This window comes from Schistocerca piceifrons, chromosome 3 (genome assembly GCF_021461385.2).
Source record: "Schistocerca piceifrons isolate TAMUIC-IGC-003096 chromosome 3, iqSchPice1.1, whole genome shotgun sequence".
Taxonomy (NCBI): Eukaryota; Metazoa; Arthropoda; class Insecta; order Orthoptera; family Acrididae; genus Schistocerca; species Schistocerca piceifrons.
In genome coordinates this window covers 597,432,240-597,457,986 of record NC_060140.1, presented here as the reverse complement: position 1 = coordinate 597,457,986, position 25,747 = coordinate 597,432,240, and the positions used below count along the sequence as shown (strand labels likewise).

Sequence of the window (25,747 nt, the reverse complement as noted above, 5' to 3'; positions counted from 1 at the left end):
AATGTGCGTTCACCACGAGTCGCCAAACACGGATGCGACCATCATGATGCTGTAAACACAACCTGGATTCATCCGAAAAAATGACGTTTTGCCATTCGTGCACCCAGGTTCGTCGTTGAGTACACCATCGCAGGCGCTCCTGTCTGTGATGCAGCGTCAAAGGTAGCCGCAGCCATGGTCTCCGAGCTGATAGTCCATGCTGCTGCAAACGTCGTTGAACTGTTCGTGCAGATGGTTGTTGTCTTGCAAACGTCCCCACCTGTTGACTCAGGGATCGAGACGTGGCAGCACGAGCCTTTACAGCCATGCGGGTAAGATGCCTGTCATCTCGACTGTTAGTGAAACGAGGCCGTTGGGATCCAACACGGCGTTCCGTATTACCCTCCTGAAGCCATCGATTCCATATTCTGCTAACAGTCTTTGGATCTCGACCAACGCAGGCAGCAATGTCGCGATACGATAAACCGCAATCGCGATAGGCTACAATCCGACCTTTATCAAAGTGGGAAACGTGATGGCACGAATTTCTCCTCCTCGTATGAGGCATCACAACAATGTTTCACCAGGCAACGCAGGTCAACTGCTGTTTGGGTATAAGAAATCGGTTGGAAACTTTCCTCATGTCAGCACGTTGTAGGTGCCGCCACCGGCGCCAACCTTGTATGAATGCTCTGAAAAGCTAATCATTTGCATATCACAGCATCTTCTTCCTGTCGGTTAAATTTCGCGTCTGTAGCACGTCATCTTCGTGGTGTAGCAATTTTAATGGCCAGTAGCGTAATCAAAACAGCCTTGGAGTTCTAGAAGCTCTTGCTCCTAGATTTTTTATATCCACTTGTAGACAAGAATTCTTCAGAAGCTCCACCGTTTTTTCTGGCGTATGACGGTTTTGGGTCCCGTTTTAGGGATTTGTGCGTGCTATCTTCCAACAATGATGTCACTTTGCTGTGATGTTTAGTGGTATTAAGAACAACTGTGACATTTCCTTTGTTCACCGAAAGTACCACAAGATCTTCATATTTCCACGGTGCATGGCGCCTCACTCTCTCTGCTCTATTGATGTCAGATTTGGATGACTTGGCTGGTTCTGAAATGCGACTGATGGTAAGTCTTAGCTCGTCGGCGAAATCTTGTGAGAGATACTGTAGATACAGAGATGTGCAACAGGAACTTCAAAAGTGACAGTGGGGTATAAGCTGTGCATGGAAGCGAGCTCTCGATGGAGAGAAGAGGAAGATTTAGAATATTTTTCTTAATCTCGGAACAACCTTTTTTTGTTACAGGTATCTCCATGAACTACCCAGAGTGAATGGGATGGCCACCTGAGCCTGAGACTCATTCCTGGGCTAACAGTTTTATTACATTACTCCTTCCTTTTTTTTTTTTTTTTGAGGAATGAAAGAGACACTGTATCTTTCGCCAAGAAAGACTACATCCATCAAGGCTATTAGAGTATAACATTATGAAATATATTGCAGGACAGCTTAAGAGTGAAAATATGGCAGTCCTGAACTCATGGATGTCGTGACACCCCGATCAACGCGAGCAGGAGAACTACGAAACGATGAACCACGCTCTTGAGAGGCCACGGTCCTGCCGCTGTTGGATTCCGAAATGACCTGGTAGACGTTGCTCCTTCTTACGCGAGGCTTTATACAAACCTTTCACAAACCTACAACAATAAATGACAGAGAAATTCACTACACATCCTTTCCTTAAGTAAAGAATGTAGATGGCGTTAGCTACTGTATGCAGTTGGACTGAAATTCTACTCTTTTGGATGCCCAAACGGGTAGTTCAATTCACGCTAACTTGACGTTTGTTACACGCCGTCTCCATGACATTACAATTTTAATTTCCCAGAGTATATTTTGATCTTCAAAAAAACGTATGCATTTAACAGAGAGTACATCCAAGTGTGAATGATACGGGAGTACTGTCTAAGACGTCCGAAGTTTATGAAGGCTTTTCCAATGCGATGTACGCAGCTTTTCTTGAGTTTCTCTGTATTATTAGGGTTTGTGTTGAAGAATATGGCTTCAGATATTGTGCATTACTTTGGTCGTTAGGGATAAGACGTGACAGTCAGATATTACTGCTAGACTTGGTACCGAGTTGTTCCGAACTGCTAAAAGCCATCACTGACTCTTACTTGGGTCTACTGACATTTACAAACTCCTGGCTTATACTGATGGGACGCACCTCCCTTGCATGAGTCAGCTGGTGCAAAAAAGTACTGCAGTGCATTACCATACACGAAAGCAATTTTGCTTATAAATTTTTTAAACTCACAAAACGCGGAAACGTCGAAAATCACATTTAATATCATCTTTAAAAGGAATAAGTTTATTAAATACTTACCTACTCACTACGAAAGCTATTTCCTTTTGAGGTCCAATCGGACGTGAAACAGAAACTACAGTCAAAATGACAAAAATAAAGTTTTATTTGTGATTGCTTTTTTGTTTTGCTTTGTCCCTATTCTTAACCTCGTTTGTGTACATAGTGTAATGTACATATAGTTTCTGTACACATCGTATTGTGCACTAAACAATGCAAGTTGCTGCCCTTATGTTAACACTATTTGATGAAATGAGTCGCAAACACATCTGAATTTCTGTAACTGTATGAGTCGCAAATCCATTTGAAATTCTGTAACTGTTTTCTGTCAACTAGACAATGCAAGGTGGTGCCCTTATCTAAACACTGTCTGACGAAAAGAGTCGCTAATCCATCTGAAATTCCGTAACTCTATTCCAGTTACCATTTACTAAGAATGTTTAGAAAACTGAAAACGGCATACCAAACAAACCCTCCTATGAAATTCTGTATTGTGCAATGCGAAGAACAGTGCTACTGTGCATGACGTCACAGTACGTGTCTTGGAATAGTGACACACGGATCCCACAGGGTTAAAATTCTGTGTAAAATTACGACGGAACTTTGAAAGAATAAATGACCAAAACACTTCTGTTAAAGTGCCGCGCAAATTTACGTGCTGAAACTGATCAAGTAAAATTCCGAATATTGAATGTCACACACACCAACATGTAACATTGCACTGTAAGAGTAGGAAATCCTGACACAAGAAACGATATCTGAATTTGAGTTTACAATCATTTTGAAATGTAATTCTTGAATGTAAATAATCTTATTGTGTCCTAACAGTGATGTTAAACCTGCTCCGACAAATCTCGTAACTTACCTTGTGGCAACGGAAACTAGGTACTGTGTAAGAAAATACAGCGCAGCTGCAAACTAGCTAAAGAAAACATTGCCCAAGTGCAATGCAAGGAACAGCGATTGCGCTAAGTTCATCATACTTCATGTTTCCTCTAAAGCCATTGCAATGACACACAGTTGCAAAAATAAAACTTTAAAAGGGGATAGTGAAAGAAACTGAAGTTACGTAATGATACAGATGAGACTAGCACTTAAAAATGTGTTGTGGAGCTCGGTTTCATCCATCCTCACTTCTTATAAAATTCACTCATGTGATTAACTTCTTATAAAAAAACCTATCTTATTCGCAAAAAATCTATTATTTGGTCCAACGATTGATCCTAGGAAATCCACAGGAGCCAACTATTTTAAGGTAGCAGAAATAATGGAGCACAGTGTGAGATAATTGGTGGTTCAACGTTTTTACAATGTTAGTATCTGAAACTTCCTGGCAGATTAAAACTGTGTGCCCGACTGAGACTCGAACTCGGGACCCTTGCCTTTCGCGGGCAAGTGCTCCACCAACTGAGCCACCGAAGCACGACTCACGCCCGGCACTCACAGCTTTACTTCTGCCAGTACCTCTAGTTCTGCAAGGTTCGCAGGAGAGCTTCTGTAAAGTTTGGAAGGTAGGAGACGAGGTACTGGCAGAAGTAAAGCTGTGAGTGCCGGGCGTGAGTCGTGCTTCGGTGGCTCAGTTGGTGGAGCACTTGCCCGCGAAAGGCGAGGGTCCCGAGTTCGAGTCTCGGTCGGGCACACAGTTTTAATCTGCCAGGAAGTTTCAAATCAGCGCACACTCCGCTGCAGAGTGAAAATCTCATTCTGGAATGTTAGTATCTGTTTGAAACATTACATACAGTTTTCTCCATGTTATTGAAATATCAAATCACACGGAGTTGATGAAAATATTTGCTTGGACCGAAATGAGTGTAGTGTAGCATATGGACAGTATTCTGTCGAAAAGAAGACAAGAGCGGAAGTGAGTTGCCACAGAGCCACAGGTGGTAAGGGTGTTACGCACTGAGAAGCAAAATATGGCCGACAGGCATTGTGAACCAGAGCCGGCTGGGCACAGTAGAGCAACAGCCGATGCTGCAATACTCTAGCGGAAGGATGAAAGCCCTTCTTCACGTGCCAACAAGGAAGTGTTCAGAGTACGTGCCTTAAGCCCTAAACGAACATTGTATCGTGCATATGAGTACTTAGCCATTTGTGTTCTAAAATATTCTCATCTCAGAATCACAGCCTACACCATGAGGCTGGGAGACCTGGAGCGACATCCTGGATTGCAGTACAGGGTCTGTTGTTTGACCACAAGATAGGACAGCTTGCTTTGACTCTTCAGAGAGACTCAGCCGGAGCAGAGAGCTGTCCGTTCGCTGGAGGGAAGTCGCCACTGCATCCGCGGTATTGTCAGCTGTGCTGCTGCACTGTCATCACCGCCATAGTCTGAGACTTTCCTGACAGTGGCATTCGACGGACGCCATGCTCGGCCCTGCCCTTTGCGCTGTCAGCAGTGCGGGACTACTATTTCTCATGAAAGGCAACTGGATGCCTCTACAAAGCTCTTCCCGATATGCTACAGCCAATGGCCAGATAAAGAAGTTAATTAAACAAATCCACCGCCTTCCTGACATCTCATTTACCCTCTACAGGTGACAATCCATTGGCCGCCTAACAGTAACTAAGATGTGTATACTAGATGAAATTATTCACAAGATCGTCAGGTACGCACGTAAGCCAAAGAGAACTATTTACAAAAGAAAATTTGAAAAGAATGTTACTAAAACCAAGTAATACTGTCTTAAGGCAGTGTTTGCTTTGTCACGCCATATCTCTTCCATAACTCTTCCATATCTGTTTCGATCGGTTCTCTGTCTTGTTCTTTAGCAGTGTCATGGAGAGAGGAAGAAATAAAATTCTCAAATGCTATTTTTCGAATATACAACAAGGTGCAGTTGTTCTCTCGACTCTCTTCCCCACTACTTTTAACCAAAACCAATGGAGCGCGAGACAAGGTATCAGCAATGAAGTTCTGAGAACAAGGAATGTAAACAACACAGAAGTGAAATTCCTGTAAGTACAGAGCCCAACATCTTAAACTATCGTGTATTTATTTAGATGACATCAAAAACTGAAGAGCACTTGATCCATGTAGACCTTAGTGTGCTTTCTATATAAAAAAATAAACAAATATTAGAAAATACCCATACAATAGCCATAGTCACTAAATCAATGGAGGAATAATGTCGCTCCGCTTTTGTTAAGACATGACCAGCAAAAGCTGTACTTTTTTGTACAGTTTTGAAATAAATGAGTGCCAAGATCATTCTTTGAAGAATCTGTTGACAAACAAAAATCACAAGATAGGTCTGGATGAAGTAACGCAGGTGCCGTTTGAGTTTGTTCATCCGCCTGCCATACATTGTTTTCCCAATACGTTCACATAATCTAGAACTGGAAAGAATCTTCAGACTTAAAAAACGACGACAGAAACTTATTAAGCTTAAATCTGAGGTACCGTACATGACGTTTAGCAGTGGAAACAGGAATCATACTAATGACTTATAACTTCTGTGGATCTAGTTCGATACCTCTTGATGAATTATTGTGTCCAACAAATTTAACTCTCGATCTGCAACACTCTGGTTTCACAAGCTTGACTGTAACACCAAAATGTACAAAAATTTGCAATAGACACTTTAAGATAGCTCTGTGTTCCAATCAAGTACGTCACCACCATGGGAATAATATGTTCTTCCAAGTAGTCAGGAAGGATGGTTGTTTAAACCACGAATGAAAGCGACTAAGAAATATTAAGGCCAAGAAGCAATCTACAAAACTGGTAACATACTCCAAAGCACGGAAATGCGGTATTACTTTCAACACTTTGAATGCAGTTTGCCAAGAACTTGCTCGTAAGTCAACAGAAGATAGTAGCTTTATGTCAAATAAATTTTTGAAAAGTTCGTTCAAGTTTGTGTTCTGTCAGTCACAAGCAAGATGACACTATTAATCTGTCTTGAGCCATGCACAAGTCTGAAAGATCCACGTTTCTTATTTAGAATATGAGGAAGACTATTGTACATACTAACTGAGGGTTCAGTAGTTCCTTGATTCAATATTTTCTGCCTTGACTTATTCTCTGTAGCGTACATGAATGACTTATGGCGGGACACTAATTTTATTACGTTCCTTGACTCGAAATTTGTACCGAAAATCTTTAAAAGTGCCTGGTCGATGAGTGAAAACAAGAGAATTTAATTGCAAAATGTGGGAATTATGAGTCTCAGAACAATTGTCGGCTCTATCTATTTTCTCCCTTATCACCCTCTGAATGTCAATAACATGCTCTGCGTCATTGCAAAAGGTAAGATGACAATTGTCAGCTCTATCTATTTTCTCCCTTATCACCCTCTGAATGTCAATAACATGCTCTGCGTCATTGCAAAAGGTAAGTTAATGACTTAAATCATTATGAAAAAAAAATTCGTGTGGAAAATGTAATGTCTGTATCATTAGAAAACATAAACAGTTTACTTTTGAATGCATTATGGGAACAGCAGTGATCAATGTCTTATAAATAATTACTATTAGAAACAGTCACCTTGTTAAATAAATTGTGGTTAAGACTGTTTTTAATAGTAATTAATTATAAACAGTTTACATTTTCTTCCTGTCTAGAGATCCAGTACTCAAACTTAAAACACTCCTACTTTCCTTCAGTCTCTAATCCTACTTCATCATCATTAAATTTCAAAACATCTTTATGTTGATTCAGGAATTCTAAACCTAAAATTATCTCTGTGGTCAGAAGAGGTACAACCAGAAAATTGATAAAAAAGTATAGCCATGACACTCAAAATCTAAGCAGGTCTGTTGTTTCACATCTACACCCTTTTCTGAAATCGCACCTTCCACTCTTATCTTCTGTAATAATGTGGTTGAATAGACAGTTACTTTTTCATACAGTCAGTTACATTTTCACATTTGCTAAATGCAGCATTACTAAATACCTACGCAGGACTACCTACATCCAAAACAGCAAGATAAATCGTGATAACAGGTTGGACAACAGAATTTTGATTACAATCATCGTCTTCTAGTAAAGCGTCTCTAATGTCTTCTAAAAATTAACAACGGCATATTCTTTACCGTTAGTACTGCAACTCATTGATGTGTTGAATGCTCGTGATGTGGATTACTGTTTGAGTTAGACGGCCAAACGTCAGTCACCTCAACTTGTCTCTGTGGACTCACTCTATCAGTGTAATACAAATTTGGACCCTCATCTTGTCTGTAGTTGCTTTGGTTGTTGTGGCTAAACCCACTTTCCTTTCAGTAATTTATATTGTGAGATGGACTACATTCTCTGTCCCTGCCATGGAAGCTACTTCTGTTATGAAAATTGTTTCTAGCATGCCAATAAGTCTATTGTATGTTTGGCGTCTATTTCCATGCCCGAAGCTATTCTAGTCATCAGAATTTCTATGTAGATGTCAATTGATTCCGCGTTAGTTCAATGAGAAATGATTTTGTGTGTCATCATTTCGTTTGTAGTTGTCGTGACTTTTTCTTGCCAGGCGCCCGTAATTATCTGGCTCTACTTCCTGCAGTAAACCTTGAAATATTTCCAGATCGTCTTTGCATCCGTCTTTTTAAGTGTAATGTGTCTTAAGTGTATTGGTAGTTTTGTCAAGAAATATGTATGAGTTCAGGATTTGACAAATATGGGTTACTTCACGCCACGTCTTCAAATAACTTGCGTGACTTGACAGTTCTGATTTTTGGCATAGTGACACCGTATTTTACGCGATCTTCCGCATCCGGTGACCTATGTGCAGACAGCAATGCGTGGTAAGATTCTTCATAACTTTGGCATTCCTTTGCTATGGAACGCACCCTTAAAGCTGATTTATTTTCTAGGTATCCGCACATTGATTCTGACTCGTGACTAAATGGTCATTTAAGTGGTAACGAAAATTCAGATAGATGTAGCCAAGCCTAGAGGTGGATTTCATTTTCAAAATTTTGGAACACTAGAAATCAGAACTGTCACTCTTCTCTGTACTCCAATGTTCTTTATTGCACTGTATCAATTGTCCAAAATTTTGTCTGTGAAAGCAAGCTAGCTCCCAAGAATGTTCATCTAAACCCCACACGTTTTCATGCTCATCTAATGAGAATGCCCAAAATCACTATCGCCACCACCTCGATTAAGTTTTCTTTCGATTTCTATGACGTGATCACCTATCGCATTTACTTCCAATTGCTGTTGTTGGTGGATTTTCATTTTACCAACTGAAATTCGTTTCAAAGCTTCGCATTATTCTGTTCCCGAAAAATGAACGAAAAACGTATCATCAGAAACCCTATCTGCATTGGTCGGTAAATTTGTCACTTGTGCAGTAAGTTAAATAACTATCTCAGGAATAGTATGTAGCTGTTCTTTCTCTGTTTCCGATTGAGGTGTCAATGCTTCATTCTATTCACCTATTTCGTGAATAAAGAGGCTGACTTGGTTATTCTTTTCTTTTACTTGAGTGATCACATTCGTCGGCACTACACTGCTTATCTAGGCGAACAACTGTATTTTCTGATGACGTAGATTTGTTACAACATTTGAAATAATCTCATATAATTTTGTATCTCTTACTAAACGTGTTTTCTTCTGTTGGCGCTGTTCTGTCACAGTTTTACGAAGCTTAGTCTCAGTGATATTTATTATTGCCATCACGTGATGATGAATTTCTTGCTTAATTTGAATCGATAACTTCTGTATCTGTGATTTTATCGCTTCGTGTGTCCTTTTATTTTCTTCCTTAATATGTGAGTTCATCCTTTCCATTGTCCTTTTCTTCTCTCTCTGTGACCTAATATTTTCTTTCTATCTCTTTCTGAGACCTTTTAATCTGAGTAACATTTTTGTTCATATCCTTCCCCATCGTTAGCAAATACTCAACAATGATGACGTTGCCAGTTTCCACAGCAATGCCAACAGAGCGTGCTACGGGTACAATTCAGACAAAAGATGCTGACACAAAACCGGAATCTACCGTTGTTGCCTGACGTTGTTGCGAAATGATGTTAAGCTGAGGTGTCTCATTTCCCACTGATTCTTCCTCAGAGCCTAAATTTCCACTAGCAATCAGTTGTCCTGTACTTTGATTAGATAGTCAATTAGTTTCAGTTGACATGTCTGTGATGTTAACTTTTACTAAATATAATTAGAAAACTTAAAACTCCATACTAAGGTATTTTTTATTGTGCAGAACAGTGATCGGTGCTACAATGCGTGACGTCACAGAACATATTTTGCAATACTGACATGCAGATCTAACAGAGTTAAAAATCTACATAAAAATACGAACTGAGCTTTGAAGAATAAATGACCTAAATGCTTATGCTAAAATGCCTTGCAAATTTACGAGACGAAACTGATCAAATAAAATTCAGAATGTTGAATGACACCCTGGAACATGTAACACTGCACTGTAACATTAAGAATATCTGACAAAAGAAATGAGATCTGAACCTTAGGTAAACTAAATTGACAATGATGATAATTTTGAAACGCAATGCTTGAAAGTTTTAATCTTATTGTATCCTAACAGCGATGTTGACCTAGCGCTAACAAACTCCGCAACCTCTTCAACTTTTGTAGTCCTGTCTTCCTCAATTGCGTGTAATATTACGGTTTAATGATAATTTTTACTTTTTGGACAATCTGACTACAACTGAATAAAACACAATTTTTGTGTCATACGCGTTTCGTCTTTATTCTCTGCAAGGCATCTTCAGAGGCGTGGAATATGTTCATATTTTCTCTATTTTGTTCACATTTTAGGGCAATGTATCTATACGTTATAAACTGTTCGGGTGGCTGGTTTTTCCTATGATGTAGTAATATTTCAAATTCTACTTTAAGGTTGCGTGGACGATTTTCTACATATTATGTTTCTGGACCATTTTTGGTGCCCTTCCCATTTGGTTTTTTTTTTTTTTTCAACATTTTACAGCACTAGGATCTTAACACTGGTTTTGATGCAGTGTTTTGGCTTGTGTTGCCGACTGTCGGAAGTTCTTGCCACAGATCTAATGTTGTTACCAACTTTAGAGAGTAACTTTTGAAGTGGAAAAAGCCCAAATGGCAATTACAAGAAGAGGAAAGGCACCAAAGATGAAACAGAAACATTATACGTAGAAAATCTGCCACTGAACCTTTAAGTAAAATTTAAAATATTACTGTATCATAGCAAAAACCAGCCACCAGAACAGTTTATAACCTATAGGTACACTGCCGCAAAAAGTGAATAAATAGTGAAAATATGTATATATTCCACGCCAAAGAAGAGGCCTTGCAGACAATAAAGGCGAAACGCGTTTGGCATGAAAATTGTGTTTCATTCAGTTGTAGTCAGACTGTCCAAAAAGTAAAAATTATCAATATGCCGTAATAAATTACCCATGGCAACGGAAAATTGGTACTGCTCGAAAGTGTTGAATGTTAAAGTGCAGCGCAATAGCAAAAAAGCTAAAGAAAACTTCCCCCAAGTGCAATGCAAGGAAAAGAAACTATGCTAAACACGTTATACCTTAAGTTTGAGTAATTGTTTTCCGCTAAGTGCAATGGGGTGACACACGATTACAAAAATAAAACTGTATAGGGGGACAGTGAAAGAATGTAAACTTACCGAATGACATAGAAGAGACTAGAATTTAAAAACTGTATTATGGAGATCGTTTTTATCCACAGTCTACTCTAACAAAATTCACTTCTGTGATTCACTTCTTATAAAACAATGATAAACTTCTTATATACTATACACTACGAACTCCTTATAAAAATAAAAGTTTGCCATGTACCTTCATAATGATATACTAAATGAGTGTTGAAGCTATAAGTCTGAGTCCAAGCCTTTTGAGCAGATAGTTTTGTATAATCTCATCTCGACAATCTAACCAACCGACCCAAATAAAAAAAGTGAAATAATACTGGAAATATGGCTTTCAGAAACTCTTCACAAAATGGTTGTAATGGCTCTAAGCACTATGGGACTTAACATCTGAGGTCATCAGTCCCTTAGACTTAGAATTACTTAAACCTAACTAACCTAAGGACTCACACACATCCATGCCCGAGGCAGGATTCGAACCTGCGACTGTAGCAGCCACGTGGTTCCAGACTGAAGCGCCTAGAACCGCTCGACCACAGCGGCCGCCTCTTCACAATTTACGTGCCATCAGGCCATTTAGAGACAACGGTACCTGAATATCTTCACATTTCTAAAATTAGTCTCTACACAACCATATTTCCTAAAATCAACGACTTCTACATTTGCATCTCTGTATGCTACTAGTCATTCGCAGACCACTCAGCACCGTGACCAACCCGCATTCTTCCACTAGATACTCTCGAATCCTACAGAACCAAAGACAATGCTACTGACAACCAAAGACCATATTGATTATACTCAGAACCTCTGTGGCATCACATATCGATTCTTAAAGATTTCTTTCTGAAAAAGTATCCATTGTACAAACATTAAGTGTGACTCGTCGAATAAAAAGAGACTCCCATCAAAAACCAAAAGTAATATACAAACCTTACATATTTGTGACATTTACCTACATCACCAAGTTACTCCTCCACATAGTCGCCACTCCGACTTAGATATTTATCGTAGCGTGATATCAACTTTCCAATACCCACTTCGTAGAAGGGAGCCGCCTGTGTTTTCCCCCAGTTTTCTGCGCTGGTCTGCTTCTCAGTGTCTGTGCCAAAACCCTGCCACATAGCCCGCGAGAGAGCAAAACCATGAAAATCAGAGGGAGGCAAGTTCTGGCTGTATGATAGGTCCCCAGATACCACCAATCAAAAACGCTGCAGAAGCGTCTTCGTTGCAGCTATAGTGTGCGGCCGAGCATTGTCATGCAGTGCTAGTTGACAGTTTTCCACTTCGCTTGTTCTCAACTGTCCTTCATAAACTATGTTCTCGAATCGCCTCATCCACTCGCTGAACATGATCATCGGTTAATCCTCGCTTTCTTCCCGGACCGCCTGCATCATGAATGGTTGTACGCCCTGCTTCGAACTTCCTGCAACATTGCCGCACTTCGTTCTCAATCATGACGGTTACGTTACGAGTGCAGCATGGAAATCAGGCGCAACCCTTCATCATGAAGAAACAGCACGAAAGCACGCGCTTCACACTTGGTGGGAGACTATGTTTCTAGGCATCTTTATGTGCTCACAGTGCACTCAGAATTGAAGAATGCGATGTGACGTAGTCGACAGGCATACGAGAGACACTGTGCAACTGACTGTGCAAAGACTCATCGGATTTTCTCTTTGGTTTTAATTTCACGACCGATCGGAACTAGACAAAAAATAACATTCGTGTTACAAATATCTTCTTGACTGTAGTGTCTGTAGTAATGTACTGCATTATAAATGCTTAAAAGAAATGTTACTCCAACCTTCATGACTTCCAAGGCCTGTATTAGTTATTCCGGAAACCTCATTCTCAATACTCTGTTCGTTACAGGGAATAGCTACGTGTGTAAAGGAGACTAAAGTACACTTCTATTCTCTATACACTATGGTGTTCTGCGTCTCCCCATAATGAACGGGACATCTACCGAGAAGCAGTAAATAGCATTTGAAGTCCCAGGAGCAGGCCTGTCGATTCTTGAATCCTCATTACAAAGGTAGACGAAAATGCAAACGAATATATACGAGGACGCTTTCTGTTTACTTGTCTACTGTAATCCTGTTCTGGGACGTATCGAAGCAAAGTCAAACAGTAGTGTGCAAGCATGAAATAATTCCACCGACTCTGATACCTTCATTCCATAGTTGATTTTGGTGGAGCCGTTCACTATGCCTAGCACTCACTGCATCGCAGTTTCCGGAAAAAGGTGTGAATGTGAGTGTAGAAAGAGCATTTTTCGTGATATGTTGCAGCCTAGGCAATGGTACTTGTCCAACAAGTTGTTCAACGGCTCATCATAATTTGCAGCTCTCACACATAATCATGCACAATACTTTTAAAGTATACCCAAGTTAGTTTTTCATTCTGCAGGAGGATTACATCAAAGTTCTGATCCGCAGGAATTTTTCGAATTTCGGAACCACTACAGATTTATTCCTTCAGTTTCATCTCAGCTGTGAAAACTTGTTTCTCTGTTACCTGAAAGCGCATCCATCCTTGTCCATTCCTTTTACAGAGCTCTTCACGAGGCCGTGTTCGATGTGTCTTTTGGTGGCAGTACAGTTTAATGTCGATCTATCGGCGATCTGTGCTGGACATTCTCTTTAACTGGATCGCAGAGTTTCCCTTGGAGACCAGTGTTTTCTTCTATAGGAATCGGCAGTATTCTGTGTGCACAGCCCTACTGCATATCCAAAAATACTGCAATCACCTTGAGACATATTAAATGTTCTACTTAATTTCTTCCAGAAGTAACTTCAGGTTGGTATATGTTGCCTTGATGTGGATAGAATAGCCAACAGGAAATGACGGCATACAACCCCCATTATGTAGAGTAGCAACGCAGCCTTTAAACTAAGCTTTAATTTGGCTATGAACAGCCCCAAGTTCTCCGGTCGCTGCACCACATTCAAAGCTGTCATCAAACCATTCATGTCACAGCAGGCATTTAAATCATTCCTCTTTTTAAAACATCGAATAGACCTTACTACTGTGCTTTGCACATTGACATACTAGCATGTAGTTGTAGAAGATTCATAGTTTCAGCCTAGAACCTAGAAGCTCAGTTTTGCTTTTGGTATGTCTAGGTCACTCAGATCACTCTCACTGTGGATCACTTATTGATTCAACTACAAAATCACGATCCTGTGATGTTGAAGCAAAGGTTTCTAGAAGCAATTTTTCCTCTGATTTTTCTTCACCGACATCTGACTCCAGACTATCCCTTGCTAGATTCGGCACAGGAAGGTGATCCACATGTGGCACTGGGCAGATAGCTGACCCGATGTCGGGGTATCTCACGTTCAACTTCATCTTCCTCAATATAAGTGAGTGGATAGCAGGTTGTTGTTGTTGTTGTGGTCTTCAGTCCTGAGACTGGTTTGATGCAGCTCTCCATGCTACTCTATCCCGTCCAAACTTCTTCATCTCCAAGTACTAATTGCAACCTACATCCTTCTGAATCTGCTTAGTGTATTCATCTCTTGGTCTCCCTCTACGATTTTTATCCTCCACACTGCCCTCCAATGCTAAATTTGTGATCCCTTGATGCCTCAGAACATGTCCTACCAACCAGTCCCTTTTTCTTGTCAAGTTGTGCCACAAACTCCTCTTCTCCCCAATTCTATTCAATACCTCCTTATTAGTTATGTGATCTACCCATCTAATCTTCAGTATTCTTCTGTAGCACCACATTTCGAAAGCTTGTATTCTCTTCTTGTCCTTACTATTTATCTTCCATGTTTCACTTCCATACATAGTTATACTCCATACAAATACTTTCAGAAACGACTTCCTCACGCTTATATCTATACTCGATTTTAACAAATTTCTCTTCTTCAGAAACGCTTACCATGCCATTGCCAGTCAAAATTTTATATCTTCTCAACTTTGATCATCATCAGTTATTTTGCTCCCCAAATAGCAAAACTCCTTTACTACTTTAAGTGTCTCATTTCCTAATCTAATTCCCTCAGCATCACCCGACTTAATTCGACTACATTCCATTACCCTCGTTTTGCTTTTGTTTATGTTCATCTTTATCCTCCCTTCAAGACACCGTCCATTGCGTTCAGCTGCTCTTCCAAGTCCTTTGCTGTCTCTGACAGAATTACAATGTCATCGGCGAACCTCAAAGTTTTTATTTCTTGTCCATGGATTTTAATACCTATGCCGAATTTACTTTTTGTTTCCTTTACTGCTTGCTCAATATACAGATTGAATAACATCGGGGATAGGCTACAACCCTGTCTCACTCCCTTCCCAACCACTACATCCCTTTCATGCCCCTAGACACCTATAACTGCCATCTGGTTTCTGTACAAATTGTAAATAGCCGTTTGCTCCCAGTATTTTACCCTACCACCTTTAGAATTTGAAAGAGAATATTCTAGTCAACATTGTCAAAAGCTTTCTCTAAGTCTACAAATGTTAGAAACATAGGTTTGCCTTTTCTTAATCTTTCTTCTAAGATAAGTTGTAAGGTCAGTATTTCCTCACGTGTTCCAATATTACTACATAATCCAAACCGGTCTTCCCCGAGGTCGGCCTCTACCAGGTTTTCCATTCGTCTGTAAAGAATTCGCGTTAGTATTTTGCAGCTGTGACTTATTAAACTGTTAGTTCGGTAATTTTCACACGTGTCAACACCTGCTTTCTTTCCGATTGGAATTATTATATTCTTCTCGAAGTCTGTGGGTATTTCGCCTGTCTCATACATCTTGCTCACCAAATGGTAGAGTTTTGTCAGGACTGGCTCTCCCAAGGCCGTCAGTAGTTCTAATGGAATGTTGTCTACTCCCGGGGCCTTGTTTCCACTCAGGTCTTTCTGTGCTCTGTCAAACTCTTCACGCAGTATCGTATCTCCCATTCCATCTTCATCTACATCCTCTTCCTTTTCCATAATATTGTCCTCCAGTACATCGTCCTTGTATAGACCCTCTATATACTCCTTCCATCTTTCTGCTTTCCCTTCTTTGCTTAGAACTGGGTTTCCATCTGAGCTCTTGATATTCATACAAGTGGCTCTCTTTCCTCCAAAGGTCTCTTTAATTTTCCTGTAGGCAGTATCTATCTTACCCCTAGTGAGATAAGCCCCTACATCCTTACATTTGTCCTCTAGCCTTCCCTGCTTAGCCATTTTGCACTTCCTATCGATCTCATTTTGAGACATTTGTATTCCTTTACTTCATTTACTGCATTTTTATATTTTCTCCTTTCATCAATTAAATTCAATATTTCTTCTGTTATCAAGGATTTCTACTAGTCCTCGTCTTTTTACCTACTTGATCCTCCGCTGCCTTCACTACTTCATCCCTCAGAGCTACCCATTGTTCTTCTACTGTACTTCTTTCCCCCATTCCTGTCAACTCTGTACAACCTCTGGTTTAGGCAGTTCATCCAGGTCCCATCTCCTTAAATTCCTACCTTTTTGCAGATTCTTCAGTTTTTATCTACTGTTCATAACCAATAGATTGTGGTCAGAGTCCACATCTGCCCCTGGAAATGTCTTACAATTTAAAACCGGGTTCCTAAATCTCTGCCTTACTATTATATAATCTATCTGATACTTTCTAGTATCTCCAGGATTCTTCCATGTATACAATCTTCTTTTATGATTAAGTTATGGTCTGTGCTAAATTCTACCAGACGTCTTCCTCTTTCATTTCTTACCCGCAATCCATATTCACCTACTACGTTTCCTTCTCTCCCTTTTCCTATTCTCTAATTCCAGTCACCCATGACTTTTAAATTTTCGTCTCCCTTCACTACCTGAATAATTTCTTTTATCTCATCATATATTTCATCAATTTCTTCATTATGTGGAGAGCTAGTTGGCATATAAACTTTTACTACTGTAATAGGCATTGGCTTCCTGTCTATCTTGGCCACAATAATGCGTTCACTATGCTGTTTGCAGTAGCTTACCTTCACTCCGAATTTTTTAATCATTATTAAACCTACTCCTGCATTACCCCTATTTGATTTTGTATTTATAACCCTGTATTCACCTGACCAAAAGTCTTGTTCCTCCTGCCACCGAACTTCACTAATTCCCACTATATCTAACTTTAACCAATAAATTTCCCTTTTTAAATTTTCTAACCTGCCTCCTCGATTAAGGTATCTGACATTCCATGCTCCGATCCGTAGAACGCCAGTTTTCTTTATCCTGATAACGACGTCCTACTTCGTAGTCCTCGCCCGGAGATCCGAATGGGGGACTATTTTACCTCCGGAATATTTTACCCAAGAGGACGACATCATCATTTAATCACACAGTAAAGCTGCATATGTATATTACTGCTATTTCAGCCGGTCTGTTCCCTCCAAACCCTATGGGTGGCTCGTTCAACGTTGAGTTTACCAACCCTTTTAAATTTTCAAATCAGGAATTGTAGCAAACATGAGGTGCCCACGGTTTGTCATTGTTTTGATGAGAAATTGCTTGATCACGGCAAACCGTGGACTGTTGATGATTTTATGTCTGTATTTGGTATTACTCTAGATCGACCCCATACTTCAGTGATGTCAAGCATACATAACACCAAACAGTTACGGTACAGAATCTAGTGCTGCACCTGTGTGTCCTGCTGCAGACGTACTGCGTGGACTCCCAGGTGGCGGAGCGCGCGTGCAGCGCCACCGCGCTGCTGTGTGGGGTGAAGAGCCGCGCCGGCACGCTGGCGATGGCGCCGTCTGTGCGCCGCGGCGACTGCAGGGCGCAGGGCAACGCGACGCTGCACCTCTCCTCGCTGCTGCGGTGGGCGCAGGTAACACGCCATGCGTCTCTGACGACTCGCCACGTTGTGCTACGGTAGCTCAAAACTTTTACAACTGCTTTCCTGCAGATGTCATTCACTACGCGATAAAGCAAGACCACGTATGTTTGACTGTAGACTGTCATCCGAACACTGCTGATGAAAACCTTTAGACCTTGAACTGAGTTGCAGCGTTGAGATACAACGACCCTAACAGACGTGTGTCTTCATGCGCCGCGCTGCCACAAGGCTTCCTGTACTAAGCACTCTGGTGTATAGGGCGTTCCATCTGGGACCAATAAACCCTTCTAATCTCAAACATTTGTGCTGGACCGGTATTAGAACCAGGGTTTCCTGCTTATCGCGAGCGGTTGCCTTACCATTTGGTTATACATGCACGATTCATGGCCACATTCAAACTTGAATACGTGATCACCCACGCGTCTATAACCCGTACTCATACATCAATTATGTATATTCCCGTGCAGTGGAGAGGCTTGAATTGAAAGTCTCTTGTTCAGTGTCGGTGGGTAAATACCATACAGCAGTGCCTGTGATGTTCACAAACAAAATGCAATGCTCCTTCGGATAGATGTTGACTCTGAAATTATTGGTACATCTGAACACTTCTTAACTAAGGAGATAATTCAGAGGCTTCCTTTACCAGAATACAGGTTGGCTGGCAGCTTTTCTAGGAGCTCTTTGCGGTGTGGGGGAGTAGCCATGTATGTGAAACACGGTATTCCATTTGAGTCAATTGGTGTTTCAAAGTACTGCACTGAAAAGGTGTTTGAATATTGTGCAGGTGTGGTTAAATTTAGTGGAGCTAAACTTCTTACTGTTGTTATTTATAGATCCCCAGACGCCGATTTCACAACATTTTTGCTAAAGCTAGAGGAGGTTCTTGGTTCACTTTATAGGAAATACAAAAAGTTAGTTATATGTGGTGATTCAATATTGATTGTATAAGTGATTGTACAAGGAAAAGGATGCTGGTAGACCTCCTTAATTCATATAATCTGATGCAAACCGTATTCTTTCCAACGAGAGTGCAAGGGAACAGTAGAACAACCATAGACAACAGTTTTGTTCATTATTAGAAGGGCATTCTGTTAGGAAAAATGTGAATGGCCTTTCAGATCATGATGCACAAATTTTAAGTCTAAAAGATTTTTGTGCTGCAACACATGTTAAATATAGTTATCAACTTCTCAGGGGAGCTGATCCAGTTGCTATAGAGACCTTTGTAAACCTTATCAAGGCACAAGAGTGGCAAGATGTTTATAGTGCTGATACAGTAGACGATAAATATATTGCTTTCTTCAAGACTTTTCTCGTACTCTTTGAAAGTTGCTTTCCGTTAGAACATACAAAACAGGGTACTAGCACAAACAGGCAGCCTGGGTGGCTGACTAAAGGTATAAGAATATCTTGTAGAACAAAGTGGCAATTATATCAAAACGTTAGAAACAGTCACAATCCAAATGCAGCAGCCCATTACAAACAGTATTGTAAGGTGCTTAAAAAAGTTATTAGAAAGGTAAAAAGTATGTGGAATGCAGATAGAATAGTTAAGTCTCAGGATAAAATTAAAACCATATGGTCAGTCGTAAAAGAAGTGGCTGGTCTGCAGAGACAGGTCGAGGATATAGAATCAGTGCGTAGTGGGAATGTCCGTGTTACTGATAAGTCGCATATATGTACAGTATTTAATAATCATTTCCTGAATATAGCAGGTGAACTAAATAGAAACCTAGTCCCAATAGGGAATCATATAGCGCTCGTAGAAAAAAGTGTTCCGAGACTGTTACCTGAAATGCTCCTCCATGATACTGACAAGAGGGAGATTGAGTTAATAATTAAATCAGTAAAGAACAAGAACTCTCATGGATATGACGGGGTATCTAGCAGAATACTGAAGTATTGTTCTATGTATGTTAGCCCAGTACTTAGCCATATCTGTAACTTTTTCTTTAGGAGCGATCGGTTTCCTGACCAATTAAAGTACTTGGTAGTGAAGCCACTTTATAAAACGGGAGACAGGGATAATGTTGACAATTATAGACCTATTCCTATGCCATCGGTGTTTGCTAAAGTTATCGAGAGGGTTGTATATACAAGGTTACTGGAGCATTTAAATTCACATAATTTGCTGTCAAATGTACAGTTTGGTTTTAGAAATGGCTTAACAACTGAAAATGCTATATTCTCTTTTCTCTGTGAGGTTTTGGACTGATTAAATAAAATGTTGCGAGCGTTAAGTGTTTTCTTTGATTTCACGAAGGCTTTTGGCTGTGTTGACCACAAAATATTACTGCAGAAGTTGGACCACTATGGAGTAAGGGGAGTAGCTTACAATTGGTTCGCCTCTTACTTTAAGAACAGAAAGCAGAAGGTAATTCTCCGCAATATTGAGAGTGGTAGTGATGTTCAGTCCCAATGGGGCACTGTTAAGTGGGGCGTTCCCCAAGGGTCGGTGCTCGGGCCACTTCTGTTTCTTATTTACATAAATTATATGCCTTCTAGTATTACAGGTGATTCAAAAATATTTCTGTTTGCTGATGACACCAGCTTGGTAGTGAAGGATCTTGTGTGTAATACTGAAACATTATCAAATAATGAAGTTCATGAAATAAGTTCGTGGCTTGTGGAAAATAATTTGATGCTAAATCACAGTAAGAATCAGTTTTTACAGTTTCTAACACGCAATTCAACAAGAACTGATATTTTGATCAGACAGAATGGGCTTATTATAAGCGAGACGGAACAGTTCAGGTTCCTAGGCGTTCGGATAGGTAGTAAGCTGTTGTGGAAAGCCCATGTTCAGGGTCTTGTTCAGAAACTAAATGCTGCTTTATTTACCATTAGAACAGTATCTGAAATAAGTGACATTTCAGTACGAAAAGTAGTCTACTTCGCATATTTTCATACGATTATGTCACATGGTATTATTTTTTGGGGTAATTCTTCTGATTCAAAAAGGGTATTTTTGCTTAAAAACGGGCTGTTCGAGCAATGTGTGGTGTAAGTTCGAAAACCTCTTGTCGACCCCTATTCAATAGTTTGGGAATTTTGACATTGCCCTCGCAGTATATACACTCCTGGAAATTGAAATAAGAACACCGTGAATTCATTGTCCCAGGAAGGGGAAACTTTATTGACACATTCCTGGGGTCAGATACATCACATGATCACACTGACAGAACCACAGGCACATAGACACAGGCAACAGAGCATGTACAATGTCGGCACTAGTACAGTGTATATCCACCTTTCGCAGCAATGCAGGCTGCTATTCTCCCATGGAGACGATCGTAGAGATGCTGGATGTAGTCCTGTGGAACGGCTTGCCATGCCATTTCCACCTGGCGCCTCAGTTGGACCAGCGTTCGTGCTGGACGTGCAGACCGCGTGAGAAGACGCTTCATCCAGTCCCAAACATGCTCAATGGGGGACAGATCCGGAGATCTTGCTGGCCAGGGTAGTTGACTTACACCTTCTAGAGCACGTTGGGTGGCACGGGATACATGCGGACGTGCATTGTCCTGTTGGAACAGCAAGTTCCCTTGCCGGTCTAGGAATGGTAGAACGAAGGGGTCAATGACGGTTTGGATATACCGTGCACTATTCAGTGTCCCCTCGACGATCACCAGTGGTGTACGGCCAGTGTAGGAGATCGCTCCCCACACCATGATGCCGGGTATTGGCCCTGTGTGCCTCGGTCGTATGCAGTCCTGATTGTCGCGCTCACCTGCACGGCGCCAAACACGCATAAGACCATCATTGGCACCAAAGCAGAAGCGACTCTCATCGCTGAAGACGACTCGTCTCCATTCGTCCCTCCATTCACGCCTGTCGCGACACCACTGGAGGCGGGCTGCACGATGTTGGAGCGTGAGCGGAAGACGGCCTAACGGTGTGCGGGACCGTAGCCCAGCTTCATGGAGGCGGTTGCGAATGGTCCTCGCCGATACCCCAGGAGCAACAGTGTCCCTAATTTGCTGGGAAGTGGCGGTGCGGTTCCCTACGGCACTGCGTAGGATCCTACGGTCTTGGCGTGCATCCGTGCGTCGCTGCGGTCCGGTCCCAGGTCGACGGGCACGTGCACCTTCCGCCGACCACTGGCGACAACATCGATGTACTGTGGAGACCTCACGCCCCACGTGTTGAGCAATTCGGCGGTACGTCCACCCGGCCTCCCGCATGCCCACTATACGCCCTCGCTCAAAGTCCGTCAACTGCACATACGGTTCACTTCCACGCTGTCGCGGCATGCTACCAGTGTTAAAGACTGCGATGGAGCTCCGTATGCCACGGCAAACTGGCTGACACTGACGGCGGCGGTGCACAAATGCTGCGCAGCTAGCGCCATTCGACGGCCAACACCGCGGTTCCTGGTGTGTCCGCTGTGCCGTGCGTGTGATCATTGCTTGTACAGCCCTCTCGCAGTGTCCGGAGCAAGTATGGTGGATCTGACACACCGGTGTCAATGTGTTCTTTTTTCCATTTCCAGGAGTGTATTTTCTTTAATGTAGTTTGTTGTTAGCAATATTAGCTTATTCCCAAGAGTTAGCAGCTTTCACTCAGTTAATACTAGGCAGAAATCAAATCTGCATTGGAATGCACTTCCTTGACTCTTGTGCAGAAAGGAGTGCAGTATTCTGCTGCATCCATTTTCAATAAGCTACCACAAGAACTCAAAAATCTTAGCAGTAGTCCAAACACTATTAAGTCCAAACTGAAACGTTTCCTCATGGCTCACTCCTTCTATTCTGTCGAGGAGCTCCAGAAAGATCTTAAAAATTAAGCAAATTCCAGTGTTACATTGTTGATTTTCTTTATTTAAACTTACGACTTGTCGCCTGAATATGTTTCTTATATTTCATTTTATCTGTTTCTACAATCGTGTTATAATTTCATGTATTGACTCGTTCCATGACCATGGAGACTTCTCCTTTATGTGGTCCCACGGAACAATAAATAAATACACTCCTGGAAATGGAAAAAAGAACACATTGTCACCGGTGTGTCAGACCCACCATACTTGCTCCGGGCACTGCGAGAGGGCTGTACAAGCAATGATCACACGCACGGCACAGCGGACACACCAGGAACCGCGGTGTTGGCCGTCGAATGGCGCTAGCTGCGCAGCATTTGTGCACCGCCGCCGTCAGTGTCAGCCAGTTTGCCGTGGCATACGGAGCTCCATCGCAGTCTTTAACACTGGTAGCATGCCGCGACAGCGTGGACGTTAACCGTATGTGCAGTTGACGGACTTTGAGAGAGGGCGTATAGTGGGCATGCGGGAGGCCGGGTGGACGTACCGCCGAATTGCTCAACACGTGGGGCGTGAGGTCTCCACAGTACATCGATGTTGTCGCCAGTGGTCGGCGGAAGGTGCACGTGCCCGTCGACCTGGGACCGGACCGCAGCGACGCACGGATGCACGCCAAGACCGTAGGATCCTACGCAGTGCCGTAGGGAACCGCACCGCCACTTCCCAGCAAATTAGGGACACTGTTGCTCCTGGGGTATCGGCGAGGACCATTCGCAACCGTCTCCATGAAGCTGGGCTACGGTCCCGCACACCGTTAGGCCGTCTTCCGCTCACGCCCCAACATCGTGCAGCCCGCCTCCAGTGGTGTCGCGACAGGCGTGAATGGAGGGACGAATGGAGACGTGTCGTCTTCAGCGATGAGAGTCGCTTCTGCCTTGGTGCCAATGATGGTCGTATGCGTGTTTGGCGCCGTGCAGGTGAGCGCCACAATCAGGACTGCATACGACCGAGGCACACAGGGCCAACACCCGGCATCATGGTGTGGGGAGCGATCTCCTACACTGGCCGTACACCACTGGTGATCGTCGAGGGGACACTGAATAGTGCACGGTACATCCAAACCGTCATCGAACCCATCGTTCTACCATTCCTAGACCGGCAAGGGAACTTGCTGTTCCAACAGGACAATGCACGTCCGCATGTATCCCGTGCCACCCAACGTGCTCTAGAAGGTGTAAGTCAACTACCCTGGCCAGCAAGATCTCCGGATCTGTCCCCCATTGAGCATGTTTGGGACTGGATGAAGCGTCGTCTCACGCGGTCTGCACGTCCAGCACGAACGCTGGTCCAACTGAGGCGCCAGGTGGAAATGGCATGGCAAGCCGTTCCACAGGACTACATCCAGCATCTCTACGATCGTCTCCATGGGAGAATAGCAGCCTGCATTGCTGCGAAAGGTGGATATACACTGTACTAGTGCCGACATTGTGCATGCTCTGTTGCCTGTGTCTATGTGCCTGTGGTTCTGTCAGTGTGATCATGTGATGTATCTGACCCCAGGAATGTGTCAATAAAGTTTGCCCTTCCTGGGACAATGAATTCACGGTGTTCTTATTTCAATTTCCAGGAGTGTAAATAAACATGCCTTGGTGTCCAAAGAAACACCGCATTTATCTGCCGACAGAGGGTAAGCGACTTTCAATTTAATGTCTCACCTGTACGGGAATGTACGTAATGGATGTATGAGTGCAGGTTGCAGACACATGGCTGACGCATATGAAAGTTGGATCTGGCCGTGAGTTGTCCACGGGTAACCCAAGTGGTAAAGTGACCGCCAGCGATAAGCGGGAAATCCGGGTTCCAATCCCGGTTAAGAAAAAATTTTCATCGTCGTCATTCCAATCGAGAGCTGATGGTTGTCCTTATTCGCATTTCCGAATACATTTTATATGTAATCTGAAACAAGTGTTCCACGAAGATAGGTTCAGTGAAGCCCAGATTAAAAGGATGTTCGAAGAATTGGATGGTGTAGGAAATCAGAAGAAGATGATAGAAATGGTTTAGTTTTCTGACACTCCACTCCTTTTCGCGTTTGTCGGACATCAGTAAAAACATCCTGTCAATGCGTTACCTTCACTAGAATAAATAACTGGCGTTAGGAGTGGACCCTTACTCAATGACAGAGCACATCGGTTTTTAGTGGTGCACAATTTGTTTACCTTCAGAATTATTGTCAAACAAGTACACGAATTTACATAGATTTTGACATGACAATTTCAGAACAGTTGTCAAGATAATGCATTACGTCCTGTATAGCTGTATAGCAGAAATAACACTGTACGCAACAATATCAAATTTAAGTAGAAGGTTCTCTACAAGATTTCTCTTTCTTATACACCGTGAAGTTGGCCAGTATTACAAAAAATCATCCGATTCCGATTCTAAGTTCGGTACTGTTTAGGATGACAATCAAGTCTACGGAGCATGGTTAGTTTTTGTGACAAGATGAGCAAAAGTTTACTCAAGGCTCCTCGAGTTCGCAGTGGATGCAAGCTGGTGAACCAAAAAAGTTTACACTTCTACCAGCGGCATTTACCTTTTAGCTGCGATGTGCTGTCGGCTGCATGACTGCTCTCGTGCTCTGAAAATCCTATAAAGAGCTAATCAAAATCTTTACTGATTTTATCAGCAGGAACTGTCCTATGTTTCTCGTTGGGTGAGAAAACATGCACTCATCCCTAGTCTGGAAAATATGGTGATATACACGTGCATAGATGGTGCAGTGTGTATAGAAAACGCGCTCTTAGTTCTCGCAAGAACAATTAGCTATGAGGCTATTTCGTTTCTCCGTTATCAGAGCTCAACGACTCTTAAGCTAATTTCTAGCTGAATGTCAGCCAAAATGAACGCAATCCTCACACAAAATTCCTCTCTCGGCGTCACACAGAGCGAGATGCACCCTTTTCTACACTTGATGCTTGTTCAGAGGAGAGTCCCTGAAGTTTCCGGTCTTGTGTCTTTCGTAGCAAACTGTCCCCCACCTTCGTCCTTTAGTACTCCACGTCATGACCTTTTCAGAACAATGAGAGTGTTCCTTTCATCTTGTGGAAACTACCCTTCCCAATCGCAAAGGGCCTATCTATAGATGCGTCGACATGTCACCCTTTCAACTCCTTCCGAGTTTATTTCAGCCAGTTGGACATTTTGTGCCTGTTCCTGACGCCTAAAAGTTACATGTATACATCACGAGCATACAACTGGCATTTCACATGATC

General features: G+C 42.1%; 1 protein-coding gene across 1 annotated transcript in view; it reads left to right on the top strand.

Annotated features, from left to right (window-relative positions):
* Positions 1 to 25,747, top strand: part of LOC124788868 (membrane-bound alkaline phosphatase-like) — a 186,041-nt gene that overhangs the window by 4,028 nt on the left and 156,266 nt on the right. Inside the window, exon 2 of the mRNA XM_047256151.1 lies at positions 17,534 to 17,707. Coding sequence (XP_047112107.1) covers positions 17,534 to 17,707 — 174 coding nt within the window. The remainder of the gene's footprint in view (positions 1 to 17,533; positions 17,708 to 25,747) is intronic.